At 39.4% G+C, this 22,292-nt stretch overlaps 1 protein-coding gene across 1 annotated transcript in view; it reads right to left on the minus strand.

Moving 5' to 3' along the window:
* The window catches only part of frem1a (Fras1 related extracellular matrix 1a), a 23,042-nt gene extending 872 nt beyond the window's left edge, over window positions 1-22,170 (minus strand). The window contains exons 1-19 of the mRNA XM_042512644.1: window positions 21,930-22,170; window positions 21,451-21,654; window positions 19,274-19,459; window positions 15,211-15,407; window positions 14,907-15,117; window positions 13,531-13,675; window positions 12,258-12,399; window positions 10,911-11,106; window positions 10,468-10,732; window positions 6,785-7,202; window positions 5,624-5,825; window positions 5,078-5,222; window positions 4,873-5,002; window positions 4,692-4,764; window positions 3,713-3,862; window positions 3,234-3,442; window positions 3,087-3,134; window positions 2,123-2,308; window positions 436-567 (exon numbers count right to left, since the gene is read on the minus strand). Of these exons, the coding sequence (XP_042368578.1) occupies window positions 436-567; window positions 2,123-2,308; window positions 3,087-3,134; window positions 3,234-3,442; window positions 3,713-3,862; window positions 4,692-4,764; window positions 4,873-5,002; window positions 5,078-5,222; window positions 5,624-5,825; window positions 6,785-7,202; window positions 10,468-10,732; window positions 10,911-11,106; window positions 12,258-12,399; window positions 13,531-13,675; window positions 14,907-15,117; window positions 15,211-15,342 (2,784 nt within the window). The 5' untranslated portion in view covers window positions 15,343-15,407; window positions 19,274-19,459; window positions 21,451-21,654; window positions 21,930-22,170. The remainder of the gene's footprint in view (window positions 1-435; window positions 568-2,122; window positions 2,309-3,086; window positions 3,135-3,233; window positions 3,443-3,712; window positions 3,863-4,691; window positions 4,765-4,872; window positions 5,003-5,077; window positions 5,223-5,623; window positions 5,826-6,784; window positions 7,203-10,467; window positions 10,733-10,910; window positions 11,107-12,257; window positions 12,400-13,530; window positions 13,676-14,906; window positions 15,118-15,210; window positions 15,408-19,273; window positions 19,460-21,450; window positions 21,655-21,929) is intronic.
* Window positions 22,171-22,292: the final 122 nt, after the last annotated feature.

Below are 22,292 nucleotides of genomic sequence, written 5' to 3' on the forward strand. Positions count from 1 at the left end.
TTTTTTAAGAATTAATTTCAGAGGTCAATCAATGTTTTGTCAAGCACAGAGAAAATTCTCTCCAAATGTATCATTTACAAACATTCCATGTGGAAATATGTTAGGTTGTATCCTAGATCCATACCATCTTAGTGATTAGATGTTAAAATGTACAGGGATCATTCATGAAGACATAATGAATTCATCACTATGCTGATGACACTCAATTCCCCAGAAATTTACCTCACTATCTGAGCAAACTACAGCTCAAGCTGGAAATTTGGGGGTTACAAGTAAATATAATCAAAGTCTTTAGCTGTACATAAAGAAAAAAATTAAAACAATATTATATTATTTGAAAAATATTGCCAAGTGCAGACATGTCATTCGCAGAGATACAAAGAAGCTAGTACAAGCATATTACAAGTAGGTTCCTTCATTATAAAGCTGTAATACCTGATCAGTTGGTGCCCAGGGTTTCCAGGAGACACCGTTGCAGTGAAAGAGCTGATTGGTAGTCTGGTTAAAATGCAGAAGTCCCATCAGCTCTGGCACACAGGGCTTGGGTATGGAGTTATCATCTGTAGTCTATGGGCCGTAGACATTCACAGGAAAATTTGTTTAGTCTTTCTTTAATTGGAATGCAATATGCTTTTAACCCCTTAACCCTGTAAATAGGGCATGGGAAATTTGGAACAAGCAAGAGGCATTATATTTATGAGGCAAAGTGCAACATTTTCCCTTAGATAGTAAAACATTCCATAATTGTAATGATCCATCTAGAGATGCACACAATAGATCATCTGATTTAAATCAAACACAACCCATGTAACCTGATCCTAAATTAATCATAGAATCAGCATCCTTCCATTCACGGTGGTCACCTAGTGAAATGTTGGCTTTAAAGTGGCTGCTTTGGCCACCGAGCAGCCTCACCTTTATCCAGAATTTTACCATCTATAATGTGGTAATCATATATTCTTCGCATTACTTCCCAGTTTCCTTTCCTTTTGTGTAAGCAAAGAGAACATTAGCCTAGTTTACTAATGGGAACACAGGGCATATAATGGGAGAGAGTTTGTTTATGTATGTCCCCTACTGGACTACAAGACAATAGCTGTTGTACTTATATACTTTTTATTTGAGAAGATTATTAGACTGAATAGTGGATTTTTCCATGTTCTAAAACAGTTCGCAACAAAAACTGACAATTCTAGCCTGATTCCAGACCTTTAAATCTGTAGCTGATTTAATCACTGTTTATACTGTGACAAGTTTTTCATACGTTAGTAAACTCTAACCACAAAATGAAAGGATGTTTGCAGCCTCTAGCACCAGCTGGAGACTAAGAAAGAATAATTTAATTTACTGGGCCGACTGTCAGCAACTTTTAAGATGAAACGTTCACTTGTAATGTTGTGTCATGAGATGACGATGTGAATCCATCAACACACCTTAACTTTTACCACTCCATCTGTTTTTAATGTCTCTCTTAGATGACACTTAGTAATAAGTTGATCCTCATGCCTTTAAATGTTTTAAATCAATTTCCTGCTCTTTTTTGTTCCATCAATGTCACCATGTGGCTCTGTTCTGTGGAGGATAAACAAGGTGCAGAAATAAAGCGTGCTGCTAGAAAGAGCAGCAAGTGACAACAACCCCACCAACATGAAAGTGTACTGTCTGTGTTGAATATGCTACACAGATCTAAGATCTAGGTACCCGCTCATAGGTGTTATGTTTGGTTCCAAAGGTAAAACGATGAACACTTTTGATACTTAAGTACAGTATATTTTAGATTCTTTAAGACTCTTACTCAAGTAATATTCTAATAAGTGACTTTAACTTCCACCAAAATCATTTTCTGGTCAGATGTCTGTCAAGTATGGCTTTTGGGTGCTTTTTCCACCACTGCTGGTTGGTCAGGGCAAAAACAAAAGAATCCATCCATTCCAAAAAAAAAGGCTACCATAAACACAATATCAAGTGACACAAAATGGCCTTTAGTTTGATTATCATGCAACTCTACATGTCCCTGATAACAAAGCTGAAGATTCTAGCAAAGGAGATTTATTCTTTGTCAACTCAATATGACACTAACTTTCCCAGGAAGCAGAAAAGGATCAGTATCACTTGTACTTACATGTGCTTTTGTTGGTGCTGTTTTGTGAGATTTTAAGGTCTTTTCTTGAGGATCTGCCTTTGACCTAGTAAGCACAGCTGGCAGCTGCTGCTGTGCTCCCCTGCTAGTCACACGGATGTTTGCCTTCCTGCCTTTCGTTGATGGGGAGGTGTCGTCCTCTACTTGCATTTGCATGATGCCGTGATACTGGAATAAAAAGGACAACAGAAATGAAGACTTTTGTGACTTTAACACTTTTGTAAATGCGGCTTGAAACAGTTAGAATGCATATATTATATCAAAGCTGAGCTTTTTGTAGATACTTAATGTTTCCAACAATCAGAAAACCGAGTTGCAAACAGGTCATTTTGAGGATAACAGCATTTCTCCAGAATGTGTGGGTGTGGCAGATCATGTTTTGATTGACATCTCCTTGGATCCCACTTTTTTTCCAAATGTCTCTCATCTCCCAGATGACAACCATGGAGCAAAGCAGAGTCGGAGTGGTACAGCTCTATCTGTTCAGCCCTCTGACTCTGGCTGCATTCCTAAATCCAATCTGATGCTCTGCACTAAAATTGAGAGCTGTTGTTGGAAGCCACAGAGCTTTCTGTTTCTCCATGAAATGAATCATGAATCCATGAAATTAACATGCTTGAAATGTCCTGTCAAATAACGGCAAAAAGCCCAAAACAATATTCTTTAAAAAAAAAAGTTGTATCAACTGACAGCTGACTTTGACTGTTTGATTTGCTTTAACCAGACAGCATGATACAGACCAGGGATAACAACAACCAGATAAACCCAGCTTCAGAAAACTGTGAAAAAACTAAAATGAAATATTCCAAATTTGGATTGAGGCTATTTTCTGATTGTTTTGATGCTTTTTGTTATGCATGTAAGAGCCCAAATGACACATAAAGAAAGTTTTTGGTGATTTGGGTTTCCAGAGGCTTTGAAAGGTCAGTCAGTGTCAGCTGCTTACCGTATACACTGTGTCTGTCCCGTTGTGGAAAACCGATGAAGGTGCAATCTGAAAGATTAAACAGTAATAGTTCATAAATAGTTTTAAACTAAATTTCAGCTTGGATACAGCCAAGTCCAGTGTTGAACTTTAGAAACAGGTACTTACAGTCTTTGGGTTGCTTATGACTTTGAGTTTCTTTTTTGGGACATCTGCACGAGGCCTGGAGATGCTGTCTCCACGCGTCAAGATCACTGATTCAGTGCTGAGGGGTAGTTTCTCGAGTCGAATGGATCCATGCTGAGGGTACGTGTCTGACCGGATCTCTTTTCCTCCAAGAACAGGAGCCTCCTGATCCTGGTTCAGCCTGAGCTCTCCTGTAGTGCGTCACAGTCATTTTAGTAACTTTGGACAAATACCCTTGAGTTTTTTATGAATTACTGGCAACATCTCTTAACCAAAATACTATACTATGGTGGTAGGGCTACACAGAATATTACATGCAGTCACATGCTTTTACATTTATATTCAATATAAAATGTTTTATGAGTAAGAAGCCATGTAAAAAGGATGATGTGCAGCAAGTATCCGATAATATTTTATTTATTATATTTATATTTAAGTACACAACTTGTGTTGACATTTACCTTGTCCAGAGTCCCTGATGGTGACTCGAGTCTCGTTGATGCTGCCAATCACCGTGCCTTCCGGGGAGACCAGCAGCACCTTAAACACCTCCTCAGCCTCCTCCAGGTGATCCTGAATTATCTCAGTTTGCCAGCTCTTCTTTGACACTCCTGCATCAACACAAACAAGAGTACCTGCAGCATGTCTCAATAATTGGAACTTTTGTACCACAGATGTAGCTGCATTCCTGAAATGAACTGTGCTTATATAAGTTTGTAGTGGAACTCACAAATGTACTTCCATATCGTTCAGTGACATGCGAAACAGAGGGAAAAAAGTTGGACAAGAACTTCTTTTGCCAAAGAGGAGGTAAACTCTGTTCAGAGATGGTTTCCGCTGTCAGATGTGCTTGTGCTCCTTGATCTTTCTCTGGTCATTCACTTACGCCAGATTGATGACCTTTTACCTTCTCCCAGTGGATGCTGACCTGCCGGATTTGACCAAGGTTATCATGCAAGGTGCCACCGGCTAGTGCTCTAATCTGGCCCAAAAAATCCAGCATGACCCTACGTGAACCTGCACAGTTTCTGTACAAGCCCAACCTGAGCATAGACTGTATATATGGACAACATGACAGCTCAGCTGTCACTGAAGGTAGTTCTCCTCAGCCTGATGATTGTTCAAGTGATCATCTATGAGAAGTTCAGTTTTAATTGTTTTTTTCAATTCTATAAAAAGGGGATTTTCCACTGTGATTGACAGCTGTGACAGCCTATCATGCCTTCACATTCTATGGGGCTGCTTGGGACTGGTCAAATGGGTGTTTTGTCCAGAATCCCAAACTGCGGAGCTACTGCACATACTCTGGCTTTGAATGATGTCACCAGCACAAGATGGCAGTGCCTGTATCTTGGATATTTTAACCTCACTTCAGCATACCGGGGGTAAGTGGGGGCATGTAGTCCATCTTTATAATACAGTCTAAGATTGAACACATACCTGGATCAAACTGGATGAGAGATGAAGGGCTTATGAGGAAGTCTTTTCCAGCTGTTGCAGTCACCTCCTTCACCTACGACAATAAAACATGACACAGAAACACTGATAAGTGATGACTTAAATGCACTTATAAACTGGGTTATAGCAGTGTCTCACTTTTAATACCAAATGACGTGCAGACCTTGACAGTGATGTATGAAGACTCTGCCAGGTTTCCTGCTCGGATGATGCCCAGCGAGAGCGTCCCCTGATCCTCACACACAGAGTACTCAGGCTGAGATAGCTCCACGCTGGACCAGCTCAACTTAAGTCTACAAGATAAGATGCTGCAGATTAGACAGTAAATTCAAAAAGACATCAGTACATCAGCACAGTGCTTTCCTTACATGTGAGCAGGTCCAGTGTTTCCTAAAGGATCAGACACGGTGAACTCCAGGCTGTCTGACAGAGACTCCCTGTCTGTGTTTATGATGTAGGCAATAGTTCTCCTGTTGAGCTCCACCTGAGAGAAGCGCTGTGGAACAAAACCACCTGCAGGAGCACACAGACTTGTTTTTTTATTCAAGGCTACATTGTGGTTCAGATAGAAATAAAATGTGTGTCCTGGAAAAACTTAATAAGAAATAAGCTTACTACACACTACAGCGACCAATACGACCAATACGTATTGATTTTCCTCTCTCTTCATTTTTTAAAATTTTATTTTAAATTATTATTACGTATTTTATTTTCAGTGTATTTATATCCCTTTTTTCTCCGTTGTGCTTTTTATTAACTGATATGTGTTGTTATGTGGTTGTCATATTTGTTATTATTCCTCAACCTTGGAAGAGGTGGTGGGGTGGTCTGGGTTCATTGTTGGAATAACTTGTAAAGAATGAAGAATAATAAAAATGAATAAATCAATAACCTAAAAAGACATATGTCCTGACCTGTAGTGATGTTTTCTAGGTAACCAAAGTAGGGCTGGCGAGTGATGCTGAATATCAGCTCTTCTTCTCTGCTGTCGCTGTCTGTGGCCTTCAGCTCATGAGATGACACAAAGATCCCGTATCGACCGTCGCCTAAAAGCTCTACTTTCCAAAGAGGAAGCAGCTTCACGATCTCAGGACATGACTTATCCAAAGACTTTATCTGAAATCATGCACATGGTTTGTTAGTAAAACAGATTAGTTACTAAAGTGAAGTAGTTTGGACTTTGAAATGATGTGATGTAGCACAAATGATAAAAACAAATTCATTTTGTAAAATGTTGGATTCATAATTTTACACCGACACACCAGAGCACAAATCACACAAACTGTAATTGGGTCTGTGTATCATGCGTTCATTTAATTATTCAATTCCACCTGGAAAACTAAAAAATAAGAGATAAGTTCATCTTCTTTGTTTTGTTACAACACAGTCCTGCAAATATTTCAAAATATATGCCTTGTGTCAACAACTTATGGGATTCTATCAACAAACAGTTGTCAAAGGACATTTATTTGAAACTGAAGCGGGGAAGTTTGAGTAGAACAGACATCTTTGTATTTCCTCATCTCTGTGACAGAGAGGGACTTTTAAACTGACGTAGAAGTTGACATAGAGTCAAGATAATGATCAAAACAGAGTGGCTTGACGAGGCTGGCTGCTAGTGCAAGCATCAGAGGCTGTGCAAACTCAGAACTCCGGGTTCGCTGCTAAATGCTTTGCTTTGCTTTGGAGTGATATTTCAGGCTTGAAGTACTCTGATGGTATGAAAACTCATGTTACAAAGCCACTGTGGCCTTCAGTGAGGCACCAGGTCAAAGCACACCACAGAACGCAATTAAGCAGCTTTCATTTTTTTAACACGTCCTTTTTCCCGTGATTAATTTATCAAAATGTACACCTTATTTTGACAGCCATGGTTTAAATACATTTCTTATAGAAGAAAATGACGCATCACACCGCAGTATTGTACTCTCTTCGTATTGGCTGGCAGATCTTGGATCTCCAGGGTACATCCTTTATCAGCCGTACTAGTGGGCTGTGACCAGCTGAAGTTTCTGGAGAGTTTGTGACACAACCACAGAGCTTCTAAATGAACTGTTACAGCCTTCATTACCTACCTGAATAGTGAAGAAAACAGGCTCGGTATGTAACTGCCCGTCCAGCAGGAAGCCCCGATTGGAGCTGTCAGAGGCAGTGAAGGCGAATCTGTCGATCTGCGATGGTCCCCCATCATGTCTGTACATTACCTCCAGCTCCTGTATGTCTCTCTGAGTGAAGGTGGAGCCAGCAGTCAGCGTGTTGCCGCCGGACAGCAGCCTGCCATACTGTGGAGGCTGCAGGAGGACAAAGGTCAGGGCGCTGTGAGGAGTGTCAGGGTCAGACATGGCCAGATAGTCAGGACCCAGGATCATGGTGGAGCCCTGAGGGACTGTGAGGCCTTTGTTGGAGGACAGAAACGGCAGGACGCGGTCCACCATTTCCACTGTGATCTCAAAGCTTCCATTTCGGCTGCTTTTACCGTTACTGACAACAAACCTGCAAAGACATGCAACACACTGGCTGTTAGTCTGTCTGAACAAATGGGATCCATTTATCACAAGCACAGCTACTCCAACATTTTCTAAATCCCTCATTCACAGTGCTGCTAACACTCCAACCTTTGTGATATTAATAAGAGTACAAAAAATGCACAACTGAGAGCTGGTGAGACAGGCAACCACACCTAATAAAAACATATAAAATGTTCCTCTTGCTTCCTGAGTAGATACAGTTTATTTCTCATCTGTCACTCATCTTCAGGGAGCTCCACCTACGTGCACATCTTGTTTTAGTTTGTGATCAGATCCAAAATGTCTGAAAGCTCTGGGAAGGTGTGGGACAGCAAATGACAAGACCTCTTGAACTAGAAACCTGGTGAGGATGGGCAGGAGCGTAGATTCTGTGATGAATCAGTGGTTTAAGATTAAAATTTGTCAGTTTGTCAAAATTTGTCAAACCAAAGTTTGCCAGGGCAAAAGTAATGTCGGCTACCCTGCATCAGCCTCAGTCACGTTCACACAGTATGCTTGTTTACAACCTGCTGCTCATACATGTTTGATTTAGATGAAATTCAAAAAAAAAAAAAAAAAGTTAAAGAGCTCAAGCTTGTTTTAATGTTTGTTTTTTTAAGCACTATCTTATTTTCCTCCATCAGCCCGTATACAAAGCAGGAACTTCACAAAAACTTATTGTGACACATAGTTTTAATTGTGATTTTGTCTCTTCAGTGAGTGTTAAGCCATAAACTAAAAGACTCTTGTTTTCTTTTTCATTCTTTTCTTCCTTTGTTGTAACTCAGGCTCCTGGGGATGCAGGTAGAGAATGAGAGACACTGCTTCACTCTATTGTTATTAATATCAGCTGTGCATGTGGGCTTCCCTTATTTGTCCCCTGCAAAGACAAACAGGTTCGAGGACAGTTTGCATCAATGCTCAGATGACCACAGACGCTGTAGATATGTAAATGATATTATATGTGTAATAGTAAAGTAAATAATACCTGGCTCCAACTTAAGTGTTTATATCATGCGCGAGCATCGGCAACGATCTGTTCATTCATTCAGTCAAACATTCATGTGGTTTTATTTCTGTGATTTGTGCGTCGGCGCTGCGATGTGACTGTGATTGTTCACTTCGGCGTTCTACTCTGTAATCTGTGGTTGATCTGAGATGATTGTAAGATTTTGTTTGTTTACAAATTTTTGTAAGATATATTCCAGAGTAAATGAAATAATTCAAATGAATGAGCCATGATTTGAGTTTATTCATACAAGTAGTAGATTAAGTGATTCAGTGACTCATTGTGGGGTTTATGATTGTGAGTCATTAACACTGATTGATTTTACTTGGAATTCATAGTTAGATTAAAAATAATTTAACAATTATTGCCAATATTTAACTTTTTTAAAGAGCATGAATATTTAAAAAGAGCACAAATATTATTTAACCTGAGCATAAATACAAAAATGCAATGATTGTTTAATATGTGGCACAGCTATGAAGCTATGAAATCGAAAAACACTTCATAATTCATAAAATAACTAAACACGATGAAAAGATTGTAACATTATTTTTCTAATGACTACATCTTATTTTTCAGTGTCACTTTTTTATACCAAATCTTTATTTCAGTGCCAATACAACTTTTTCAAATTCAAATCGGCCAATATTTCCTTTTTCAGTTTAGGTTTTAAATTTCAATGATAAATCATATTTTAAACAGCATGATATTGATTCTTGACAGTGAGGAACAAAAATGAAGCAGCATAGTTTATTTCTATCACTATTCCTTCATGACATCTGTTTCCATTTCATTTTAGAGTGTAAAAACTTTTTATACGATTTTCACTTTTTTTAAACAATTTGTTTCAAAATGCACATGGAAACAGATGAATGGAAATTCACTGAAGGCTGCTTTTGTTTCCTTGGGACCAAATCGCTCAGGAGATGGTTCTTCTGTCAATCCAGGTTCCACAAACTTTCAACAATGTCAGTGATTTCAAACATTCTCGTTCAAACAGTCTTACACACAATTGAGTAACCTGCTTTGTGTTTGAACTCTGCAGAGCTCCAATGTACGCTCTGTTGTTGTTAAACGTGGTCCCTCATTACTTCAGTTTATGAAAAGTGCGGGACGGGATGTCGATCCTTGGCTAGCATGTGAGGAGTACTGTGTGCTTTTTTGAAGAATGTTGAATTACTTTAGGTGCAGATAAACTTGCACTGCCGAAAAGAAAAGCAGTTTTTATGCCTCCATGCGGGCGAGCTGCTTCCACTTTATTCACATTTTTATATGTTATTTTATTGTTTAATATATTTTATTTATGTATTATATTTTTATAGATTTTTATATTTAATCAAGGTAACTCTGCATCGACAGCAGTTAACATTAATACCATATTACACTTTACATATGATTAAAAATTTATATTTAATACATAAATTAATAAAAACGTTCCTTACCATTGACCAAACATCGACATTTACCTGCCATTTTCCTGCATTCATGACGTCAAGTCTACAACCCGTGTCATAAAATAACGTTGTTTTCAATGTTAGTATACTAACTATTACTACTACTATTATTGTAACTACTAAATGTAATTGATAGCTAATAGAAACAAAAGTATGAAATATGTATTTCTACTGTCAATTGTTGACATTGTTTCCATGCTTTCTGCCATTTCTGCTGCGCTGAAACATCACACAAACGTCACAACTCGAAAACTTAGATTTCACTGAAATTTTCTACATGTAGTTAAAACTTTGGAGGGCTGTTCATGTGCTCAGAACTGGTAAATACATATTTCCAAGGAGCACATGAAAGCAGCATTAACTATGAACTGTTTCAAAGTCGGTGGTTGAAGGTCAAAGTTAAGGTCACTGTGACCTCACAGAACATGTTTTTGGCCACAGCTCAAGAATTTTTACAATAATTATGACAAAATTTCAAACGAATGTCCTGTAGGATATAGGCATACAACCACAAGGTGGTTATTCTGTTACATTTATTGAACCTTTCTTACTGAGTGACCCTATAATGCCACATGGGGCCACAGAGTAACTTTTTCTGACCACACCCTTTGGTTCCATAGATTATGCTGAGCGCCGCTCTTAAAATACTATACCATGTGATTACTTTAGAATTCGCTTCTGCACCATAAATGGGATTTCTTACACCCAAGCAACATTAGATCTGAGGTATGTAGGAAATACTAATGGAAATTCATCATCTTTAGTTGTAAAATGGCTTCTAGACTCACTGGACGGTTTCTTTGGGTGCCATGGCTCGGTTGTCGTGCACGTAAGCAACAAGGTTGGCTGCTATGTCCATCTGGCTGAAGGTGGAGATGGTCAGTCCGGGATGTTTTATGTACTCTATGTGTCCATGAGCAGGAGGGCTGGTGATGATGTACAGAAGCTCCTCTGGCTTCTCAGTGCCGTCTGTGGCCAGCAGCACATCTGTGGTGAGGACCACACGGTCTCCACGGCTCACATTCACTGGCTTCACAAAGATGGCAATATTTCCTGGAAATCATGATGCAGGAGAATAAAAAAATCTACATTTAAACTGAGACTCCATCAGTATGAGCTGACGCTAGGCAGAGGGCATGGAAGTGTGACCTGGCAGTCACATGCATTTCACATATAGACGATCTGACCCAAACCCATGTCGAATGAAGAATTTCTGAGTGAACTCCAGTACCTTTCTCCAGATCTCTAACAGAGATGTGGAAGTGCTGTGGAGGTGATTGATTCCTTCCATCTAACAAGTAGAAGACAAAGAAATCCTGTGTTCTAGCACCGTGCACACCTGTGTGCACGTAGCGCAGAAGGTTCATGTCGACCATCTCCTGGGTGCACTTTGTCCCCGCTGTCAGCTTCACCCAGTCTGGACCTTCCTGAGACAGGAGCACAGCACCTCCCAGTGTCAGCCCAGTGTGTACAGTGACAGCTACTGTTACAGGAGGAGTTCATCCACAAAACTACCATTTGTAAATCACTTAATCACTGTGGCTTACATCGAAATAGTTTTTCTCTCATACCTTCACAGTAAAGCAAGAATCTAAAAAGCCAAACATTCTTCATGGATTGAAATAAAGGTGGTCCACATTTAATTACAGCAAAACTTTATCAAAACATCAGTTAATGAACTCTCACACAGCTCGAGCAGTGTAACCCAGATCTTATCCAGTCATTTGTTTAGCACTTACAAAACACATGCAGATTCGCTAAAACTGTTACGATCAGTGGTGTCAGTGGTAACTGAAGATGTGGGTGTACTTCTGGGAAGACAAGCCCCCTGGAATTGTGCCAGGCTCTGATGCAATTTTACATAGTGGGCAAAAACGGAATTACACCATCTGGGTCGGTCACGTGATGACACTGGCCCAGAAAGACTTTTCCACACTGACTCACATTGGGAAAAAGATGTCTGTATCAGTGAATAACTGACTACGAGCGTCAAAACCCCTTTCGAAATGACTTCTATCTAGATTTAAACATTTGTAAAGTCTAAAAGAACTGCAACATTACCTTTTTTAGACCACTATTCAAGCTAGCAAGGCAGTAATCTAGAAGTCGGTCACTTCGCTGTCTAATGTTAGCCGATTGGGCACACTCGGCTGCCGTGAGTCTTTGGTGCATATGCTCTATAATGCTGCACTACTTCCAACTTACTGCAGTTTTTAAAGTAATCTTCATTGTCATTTTTAGACCATGATATATGAAATATCTTAACCTCATTGTAGGTGGTGGAACAAGCTTTGCATTTAGAATTTTACTTGATAAGATGGTATATCACATAGTATTACAACGACTCCCCACTTCATTTGCTGTAAATCATCAAAGATTGCAAGTTAGAAGGTAAAAGCCCTTATCATTTACCATAATGTCTGTTGGACTGTCAGTGTCCAGCAGTGGCACCAAAGATATATCAGGCACAGATGGATGATTAAGTGTGTTCCTATCACTCCATCCAGTTAAACTGACAGAGGAAAGAACATCAGGATATCAGTTGTCACTCTTTAAAATTTAATGACACTGCACCAACCTTAAGCTGAAGAAATCCTTGGGTAGGAACGCTCTCAAACATGTACATGACCTCTGAAGGAGGAGTGTCAGTGTCCTGTGCAAACAGCGTGACACTGGAAATAAGCTTGACTTCCCCTGGCTCCACCTGCAGTCCATTATTCCTGAAGGGCAAAACATTGAGACAATGTCAGTAACTTTTCCACAATGACAAATGTAAACAGAGGTGGAGATTTTATGCTGCCTCCACGTGCTCCATGGAAATATAGTATCTACTGTATACAAGTTATGAGCACATAAATGGCTCTCCAAGTTGTTATTACAAGTGTGAAATTGGGAAATTTCGATGATACCTGAATTGCCAAGTTTGCGAGACGTTTTGAGGGCAGCAGCATTGAAAAATTATATTCTGTTATTTTGTTTCCCGTAACTACCATTTACTTTAGTTGCACATTCCCCTTTGTGCATCTGTTTCCTTTGTTCCACATGCAATCAACATAATTAACATGCACAATTCTTAGTGTACTGTTTCTGTGGCACTTTAAGATATTTTTTGGTTGGAAGTGACTGTGATCAATCTTTTTCATTGGCATCTCTATATTCTAATTACTTTCTTTAATGGTTGAACAAGCTAACTCCTTTTATTGACACATGTATGACTTATATTGACTCTTTAACTTAAACTTTTACTGTTGATTGGGATTGATTTTAATCAAGTTTGGTTGTGTGCTACTATGATGCTCTATATGTCTGTTTTTTTATTTTTTAAATTGTTTGTACTGCCAACTGCAGTAAATTTCCCCTTGAGGACAAAAATAGCAATAATAGCTTTGAACTCTGAACTGAACTCTAGTGCATTATGGATCTCCATATTTCAAGTTCAATGACAGTGACTTAACTTGACCAATACGGCATGCACCATCGTTTTAAACTCTCACATTAAAGCAGCTGTTTTTCGTTGCAGTCACCTCTGTAACACCTTCAGCCCTACTTCACTGAGACAACACAAACATGATGCCAGCTAGATAAGCAAATATTTGCTAATTACAATGTTATTTAAGCTTATGAAAAAATGAAAACATCAACTACATACCTGATACCTGTTCTATGTGCTTTCCTCTGCCACTGAAGCACAAAAAAGCTCTGTGCTACTTGCTTTTGGTAAAACATCAGCCACAAAAAAAACAACCTTTTTACTTCTTGCGTCCATGTTTGTTGCTTTTTTCTGGCCAGAGCACTTGAATGCGTCTATGTCTTGATTTCAGAGGAGCACCTGAAGGCAGCATTAGTCTAACCTGATGACCCGAGGCTCCTCGTCATTGACTGGCAGCACTTTAACCAGCACTTGTCTCTGGAGTTGGTGCCTGCCATCAGTCAGCTGGATGGTGAAACTGTCCTCCATGTTCTCCGAGTCATCGTGCATGTACATGAGGTCCATACCTGAAAGCAAATGATCAAACACATTTATTTAACTTAAAGAACTGACTGAACACCTGCAGGATCATGCCCAGGCTGTCAAATCATGACACTTTGTCATCTCAACCTTGCCTCTCAACATTATTCTACTGTGTTTTTGTGTCTAACAGAGGTTCTCTGGTGTCCTCAGAAATTAAAGTTCAATCAGCACAGTCTCAAGATCAGTGTTAAAAAGTCAGTATCTGACCAAATGTTTCCCCTTCTGTTCCTGAGATATGATAATGAATAGTGGCCAGAAAAGTGGATTTGTAGAACATTATGATGTAAAAGCGTAGCTGACCTTTGACCTTTTGAATATTAAATTTCACCACTTCCTCAATTTATCTTATGAGACATTTGTGTGAAATTTTGATATAATTATCAATTGAATTCATGAGTTATGGCCAAACATTTGCTTTGTGAGGTCACACTGACCTTTGTCCTTTGACCACCAAATTGTCATCAGTTAATTCTTGAGTCCAAGTGAATGTTGGTGTCAGATTTGAAGAAATTCCCTCAAGGTGAGATATAGTGTTTTTGAGAATGGGAAAAAGCAGGGTCCAACTGGATGTTTGTGCCAGATTCAAAGAAATTCACCCCTGGTATCCTTGAGATATTGAAATCATGAGAATAAGATGGACGGATGGACAATCGGACAACCCGAAAACATAATTACTCCAGCTATTACCTGCCCAAAGGCATAATAAAACTGCATCATAACTAATTATTTTGTCAGTTTACCACAGCAACCCATGCAGATAGTCATTATTGTAATTTAATTGTTCAGTTCAACGACATCTATTGAATGTCTCCCTGTCCTGGAAGAGGGATCCCTCATCATCCTCTACTGCTCTTCCTGAGGTTTCTTCCATTTTTTTTCCCCCGTTTCAGGGGTTCTTTTTTGGGAGTTTTTCCTTAGGTGATGTGAAGGTCTCTAGAGCCCTCTGAGGCAAACTCTGTTTTGTGATAATGGGCTTTATAAATAAAATTGATTTGACTTGACTTGACAGTGTGAACCGTGTTATTTTCCTTAAATGTCTGAGATCTGAGAGGAGCGTTAGTCTTCAGCGGAAAACTCCAATGCCATATTTCCCATAGGAGATGAATGCAGTATAAGACTTAAACCACGCAAAAGCTACACTAAGATAAAGTGTAACCCATAGCAGATTAATTATCAATAATCTAAACAGCTCTAGCATTGATATGTGAAGAGTACCATTAGAAAGATCTGTCATCGTGAAGTCCATCACAGGGGACCGAGGACTGGCCTCTCGTCTCCTGTAGAGCAGCTGTTCACTGCTGTGGCTGATGATGCTGCCGTGCTGTGGGGCTCTGACCACACTGAAGCGCAGGACATTCTTGGGGACATCCAGATCCATCACGTGCAAAACTGAAGAGTCCAGCTGCGTCATTTCTCCTTCTCGTACCTCAACACAGAGCAACATCCATGGATCATGTTTGTAGCAAAATCTGATGGGAAAGACTCATTTCCAGTAGTGACACTAGCTGTAAAAACTTACTGTGATGCTCCGAGCCACAAACTGTGGCTCCTCGTCGTTGGTCGGGTTAATAATGATGTAGAAGGGGACGTTGGCGGAGCTGTGTTTGCCGTCAGATACACAGAGCATGAATTGATCAGCTGTGGGCTCCATCCTATGGTGTCTGGACTGGACGTAGTTCACATGGCCGGAAATAATGTCTTTATATGAAAAAGAAGCTGTAGAAAAGGAGGTTAGACAGAAGAACACATAAATACTTGGTTTTCTTTCCTTCTATCTGATGGTGATATCAGAGCTGGCCCCGACTTCTCTGGGGCCCTCATCAAAATTAATAATGGGCCCTCCTAACTGACCTGAGAGCTATGTAAACCTTTGCTATTCACAAATATTGTACCTTTTACTGCATTACATCATTTGACAGCTTTAGTTACAAGTTACCTTTGAGATTACAATTTTATCTTTTATGGAATGGGAAAATTATATTTTCAGATGAACTATTTTGAAAAAAATCTCTTGGTATCTATAATGTGAAAAGCTTTGTTTGTAGAGATGCACCTTTTTCACAGGACAGCTCCATTAAAAATATATAATAGTCTTGTTTCATATAATGCAAGACTGTAGATTAAACTACCCAGCAGGATATAAAGTAGGCTTGTTAAAATGAGCTCAACCTTAAATGTCTGCAGCAGTCAAATGCAGAACCTCAAATAGCAATAATATTAAACCCAAAACATCAGACATAATAGTAAAACAATGAGGCCCATTTCACTGCACAATGACTACTTTGACTCTGGGTACTTCAAGTACATTTTGCTTATAATTCATACTTCCATTGGGGAACCATTTTGAACACAGGACTTTTATTTCTAGTGAAAAAGGAATTTAAGCTGCTTTAACTTAAGTAGCTAAATGATAAGAATATTTTTCCACCTAAATAAACATTGACTGACAGACTTAGTTGGCTAATCATTGTCCTGTTTGAATATTATGTGCAGCGAGGAAGAAGAGGCCTGATAAGCCTACACATTGTCTGGACTGAGCCCACACAAGTTAGTGCTAGAAGGCCAGTTTTTTTCTTTTTGTTTGTTTGTTTGTTTTTGTGCATGCACACATTTATGCACGCTGCCTCACGTGCCTCAAGCTTAATTATATTCACATACTGCCGTCTATTGTCCTTTATTAAGGTAAAAAATGGTTATATTTTACCTTCTGTCCATCTCAACTAATGTTAGCAAGACAGAGGACAGAGATATTCACTAACTCTGCAAGCTAGTATAGCCTACCTGAACTTAACGAGGCCCTATTATGCTTTTGGGTTTTTCCCTTTTATTTGTTGTTTTGTGTAGCATTTTTGTGCTTGTAAAAGGTCTCAATGTACTAAAACCCAAAGTTCGAGCCATAGGGAGCTTTCACTGCTCCTAAACTGCCTTAAACAGCTTGTTTGAGTTTGTGTTTACCTCCATAACAATGTGACATCACAATGTAACAAACAGAAGTTGCTTATAATGTGCATCAAGTGAGTCAGCTGACCAATAAGAGCAGACTGGGCTTCTCAAGAGGCGGGACATAAGCTCAGACAGACTGTTTCACAAAGAGGTGCTGCAGCAGAGGGTAGTATGAGACACATTTTGTGTCTCGAGCATTTAAATATGTAAACTTATTCTTGTAGACTCCCAAAATACAAATATAATCCCCAAAAATGAGCATAATAGGGCCGCTTTAACCTCCTTGTTTCTTTAAAATAAAAGTATTGGCTTCCATTTAGTAAGATTTTTTAAAAGTCACAGTAATTTTAACCCTTTCAAAGCACAGCTTTTATTCAATGTCCTTTGTAGTGGACATCAGGACTTACTAACCTCTATTTGTTATACACCAGGGAGCAGAGGGCTAAGTGAGGCAGAAAGGATTTTGTTAAAATTGTGGAAGGAAATTGTGATGTAGAGCTGTCTGAGGTGGAGGAGGGCCAGAGAGAGGAGGAAGATGAAAGTTCAGAGGAGGATGCTGCAACTGTTGAGGAAGCTGAGCCTGAGCCAGGGAAAAGCGATGATACACACCGTGTGTTATGGATCAAGAGCAATGTGTAAGCTAGGGTTTTGAAGTTTATTGCTATAGAAAAGAGAAAGGAAATGAAACTGCAAAGAGTTTATTTGTTGTAAATTCAAGTATTGAAACATTTTTCAGTGTTCTGCTAATTTTACATTTTTTATTCAAATGTTTATTGTTGTTGTATTGTTGTACATTGTTGACCTTATTGTCAGGACCCGTGAAGTTTGATTTGTTGTGTTGTGTTTCCTGTTTGTCTTTTATTTTATTTCCCTGTGTGGTATTGACCCTCGCCTGTTTTTGATCTGCCTGTTTTTGATCTGCCTGTTTTTGATCTGGCCTGGTAATCCTCTGTTCTGCTCTGTGGGTCCAGTCTGCCTGACTCTGACACTGATTGCTGGCTGGCACCTTTTAATCTTTTGCCTTTTTACATTGACAAATTGCATGAATATAGGTCAAATTGAAATGTGCCGATGTTTTAACTCCTAAACAGATGTGTTTTCTTCATGTAACTGTCTTCATTTTAATGTTCATGACATGGAAAGAATTTTAAAAGAAATCCACTCAAAAATGAATTCACTATCATAAAATTACATCATTACATTTTGTATGAGGCAAGTCCCGATGTCCTGTACAAGAAAAAAAAATTGTTGCAAAATGTTTCTTTCAACCACAATGCTTAAATTATCATTAAAAAAATAGAAAAAGCAAAACCTTTTTTCCTCTGGGTCCTCAGGAGGTTAATATTGCTGTTTATTGCTTAAATCACACTGGGGAAGGAACGACACAAGTTTACCTGACTGCTGCTCCCTCAATTGACCTATCGCTAAGCCCCGTCCCCTTAGCTCTCTCAGACAACCAATCGGTGTGCTGCCTAACCTACCAATGGCAGCTGTCAGTGTCGAAGACCTATCCAAAGATGCTATACAGAACTTTTGGGGACGGAATCTCCTTCTTTCACACAGAAGTCATCAAAGGGATCTTCAATATGTGCCATTTTAAAAAGATTGCTTGTGTTTTTGCTCTTGTGTGCAAAAGTGTGTGTGAGGGGGAGGCACGGTGTGTGTGTGTCAGAGCTAAACCCGCCCCTCGCACATGCAGCAGGCTCTGACACATAGAGCTCTCCTCCGGACTGAGGAGCAAAAATGGACTACAGACGAATGTTTTAATCTTGCTGCAAGTTAGAAGCACAGATAGTGGGATAAAAACTGTAAAAAAAAAACAAAAAAAAAAAAAAAACATTATGTAATCTTACAAAACCAGAGATACGTTTTCTTAAAATCTTCAAGACTGATAGCAGAACTGTTAACGTTGGAGCTCATTGAGCCGCTTTAATAATTCAGCACCGGAGCCCATTTAATATTGAGTTTCAGTACCCACCCCTTTTGATGTTATAGGGGTGGGACATAATGCGGACATAATGTATGAAGTTATGCACACGTCACTTTGCAGCAAATTTTGATATCACAATGTTGCTTTACTTTAGAACATCTTCAGACATCCTTGTTTATGTTCTTTACTAAAGAAACATAAGCCACACAGCTGATCCAAAGGACACATTTTGCTCTTTGCTCTGTTTATGTGAGGTTTAAGGACAGGGGATAAAATACACTCCATTCTCTCGCCTCTCAGGATACCTCAGTGTTACATTTACCCCATGCACATTGTTTGACCATTTTTTAAGCTATAATTGCATAAATTTAAAACAAATTGCAAGAAAACCAATATTCCTGTGACCTTTCTATGGAGGTCTGAGAGCAGTATGTCCATGTGCATTGTGTAGCTGCGCGAAATGTGATTAGCTCTTGGCATTTAAGGGCGGGGCTTAGCCATAGGTCAATTCAATCTCGTTGTTTTTTTCTCTTCTCATGACCAGAAGGATAGTGACGCCTCAGACTCTCATCTCTCAGCTGTAAACACTGACAAATGCTTTGACAGGAGGGGGACGTAGGCCCTTGCTCACCCCATGGGGCCCCACGCACACGTAGCTTGCATAGTGTGCGTATAGGGACGGCCGGGTTACATACATCACAATGCTTACCTATGCTTATGCCTGTGTTGCTTTTCTCAAAGCCAGGGCTTGGCAGGACATTTTCAATGTAGCCAAACTGAGGCGGAGATACCAGGCTGACCACCAGATTGTCCAGGACAGTGTCCACGTCAGAGGCCTTCAGATGAGATTCGGTTATCTGGGCAGACCCGCCTTCATCCACCGTAAAGATGTCTCCTACAGACAAAAAAGTTCAAATCATGCTAACATATCATGCTCATTTAACTAACACATGACCACAGTATCTGTATACTGGTTGTAGGCCAAAGAATTAGTGGCCTTATCCTTTCAAAGTTGTCCTCAATTTAGTGTAACTTTTTTAGCCACTTGGATTAAGGCTATCTCCACAACATCGTCAGCCAGCGTGGATATTATTAGCTTATATAGTTCACACAGTAACAGGTTGCCTGTTTACATCTTGCAGACACAGAAAAACATCAGCATTTATTTGGAAGTTTTTTGGGTTCATCTGTTAAGTTTAAGTCCAGTTCTCATTCATTTTAGCTCTGCTGTGGTCTCAAGTCATTTTTTTCAGGGGGTGATGTTGCTGCTAGCTAATGTTCCACTTCTCTCCAAGCTTTTCAGATGCTACTAAATTTAAAGGTTTTTGTGGATATAAGAATGCAGATGTGTCTTGGGGGAGTATTGTGTCTTTCTCAAGCTAAATCAAAACAACAACGACAAAACCAACAACAAATTAGCATTAATGTATAAATTAAATCACAAAATTAAGTTGAGATAAGTTTGTTCAAATGCTGACCAGGTTGGGGATTTGAGTATATGGGGACGTATATTTACGTCACATTTTTAAGCATTTGTGAGACACACTCACAGTCTGTGTAATATGTTTTGTCATACGTGTCAAATTTATGTATAAGATTGCAACCTATCGAGAAATACTCAACCTTTTTTTTTTATTACATTACATCATTACATCATGAAATTCATTATACTAATAAGCCAGTAACATTCCAGGTCAAATGTAGATTTAAAAGAAACAAAAATTATACGTAGTTTAAGAAAAAAACAAATAATTCTAAATTAAACACATTTATTTTTCCAGAGCTGATGATAAAAGTAGCTTAAGAGTGAGCCATCTCGCTGCCTTCTCACCCCCAAAGTTGCTCATGTGTAGTACTGATAGAGCTGTCAGAAACCTCAAGATAAGAGCATTTTGTGTTTGCATTTTGTATTGATCTTACCACACATTGATTCAAACTCAATCTGACGCTATAGTGAAATGAGAGAAACAAAGTTTTCTATATGAATTAACAAAAGGTTAGGCTTCAATTTCACTACACGTGGTGCTCTGCTGTGCTGTCTTCTCAAGAAGAGTTTTCATGGTGCACTATACCGCATGAGGGTGTGGTGCTCTGAATAACCCAGCGGTACATTCAGAGCACCACAGCCCTCCTAATTTTTAAATGATCCAGTTTCTGCCGGAGTTTGCTCTCAGGCTTGGAGTGCGAACGCACCCAACTGTTGACCGAGTGTTTCTCCAACCATTATATTGTGAGGGCGATCCTCCTGCACCGCCAAAAAGTCAAATATTTTTTTTAATATACAGCACCAAATCATAACAGATGTTATATAAGGTCATGTTTCATAAAGAACAGATCTTTACTGTTTTATTATTATTTATTATGTTTTATTCAATAATCAAATAGACTTATGTTATCTATCTAATTTATGTGTCAGTCTCTATTGCGTTGCTGTCAATTCTCTTTCCCCTGGCACGCACATACATATGCGCACACATCCACAGTCAGATAGAGCAGAGCAGAGGACAGATTCTACACGTGTTAAGTAAGTGTATTGCAAAGCAATGAGGCTTTTGCGAGTGATATATCACCTGACAAAGACAAACAGTCTAACATCAAATGAGTAAATCATGAATAGAGAGATGTCGACCCCGAACGCCTGGAAAACAAGTGAAAAAAATCGGCATTTCTTTAGACACAGGATGACAGGCTTAGATCCAACTTAGCTGTCAGAGAAGAAATACTCCCTGCTCTAAAAGACTGAAGTACATCAATACATAAATAAGCTATAGATTTATATGATAGTGATGAATTAAAGTTTTTATTATTGGTATCATTATTAAGTTTTCATTATTGGTTGGTGATAGCAGCCAAAAAATGGTTGACCAATGGAGTGAAATGGCCCACCTGTTGTTAGAGAAGGTGGTTGGCTGTCGACTGGAAACACAGTGATGTGCAGGTCATATACTGGCAGACTGTCTCGTAGCTGAGTTCTGCCTCTGGTCCTGGAGGGGTTTTCCTCGCCACAGCACAGAGGAGAGTTTTCTGTTTCGCCATCAGAAATAACAAAGGTGATGGTGTCATGGCGAGGAGTGAGTCCGATCTCCAGTCCTACAACCACAATCATATAAAGCACCTTGAGAGACACTTCCCATTGTACTGCGTATATACGTGCTCATTGTACCAGGATTGAAATGATAATGACAGAGTTGGTCTAAGTATCATTGCATATATACACTGAATCAGTGTCTTCACTTTTAAAGGTCCAGTTTCATTTTTTGGGATTCAAAAATGAAACAAATCAGACATACCTTAGCTGAAAGACATTGGTAATGCATTTTATTGGTCCCAGAACAGTCACTAACTCCTCAACCTTACCAACCCACCTGTGTGTCTGTAGCTGATGATCCCTGCAGTGATGTCTGCCTGGATGAAGCCATCAACCACTACAGAGTTCCGGAGCACCACGCCGTGATACGGCTGCCGGGCAATCAGGAAGGCCAGGCTGCTGTTGTCGCTGTCGGCATCAGTGGCGTAGATATACTCAGCTGTGATGACTATTTCCTGTCCCTCTGCACAGCTGAGAACTGGTTTCAAACCAGCAGCCAACACAGGGACCTCATCATTGATGGGCAACACCTGGAGATAACATGTAGTTGCTTAGTAAAACAATGCATGCTTGAGTTTTTACTTTCTTTTCTCACCACAGAGAAAGACTGAGAGTAGAAAGCCAATAAAGGTTGTAAAGT

The sequence above is a fragment of the Plectropomus leopardus genome, chromosome 23 (genome assembly GCF_008729295.1).
Source record: "Plectropomus leopardus isolate mb chromosome 23, YSFRI_Pleo_2.0, whole genome shotgun sequence".
In the NCBI taxonomy this organism is placed as follows: Eukaryota; Metazoa; Chordata; class Actinopteri; order Perciformes; family Serranidae; genus Plectropomus; species Plectropomus leopardus.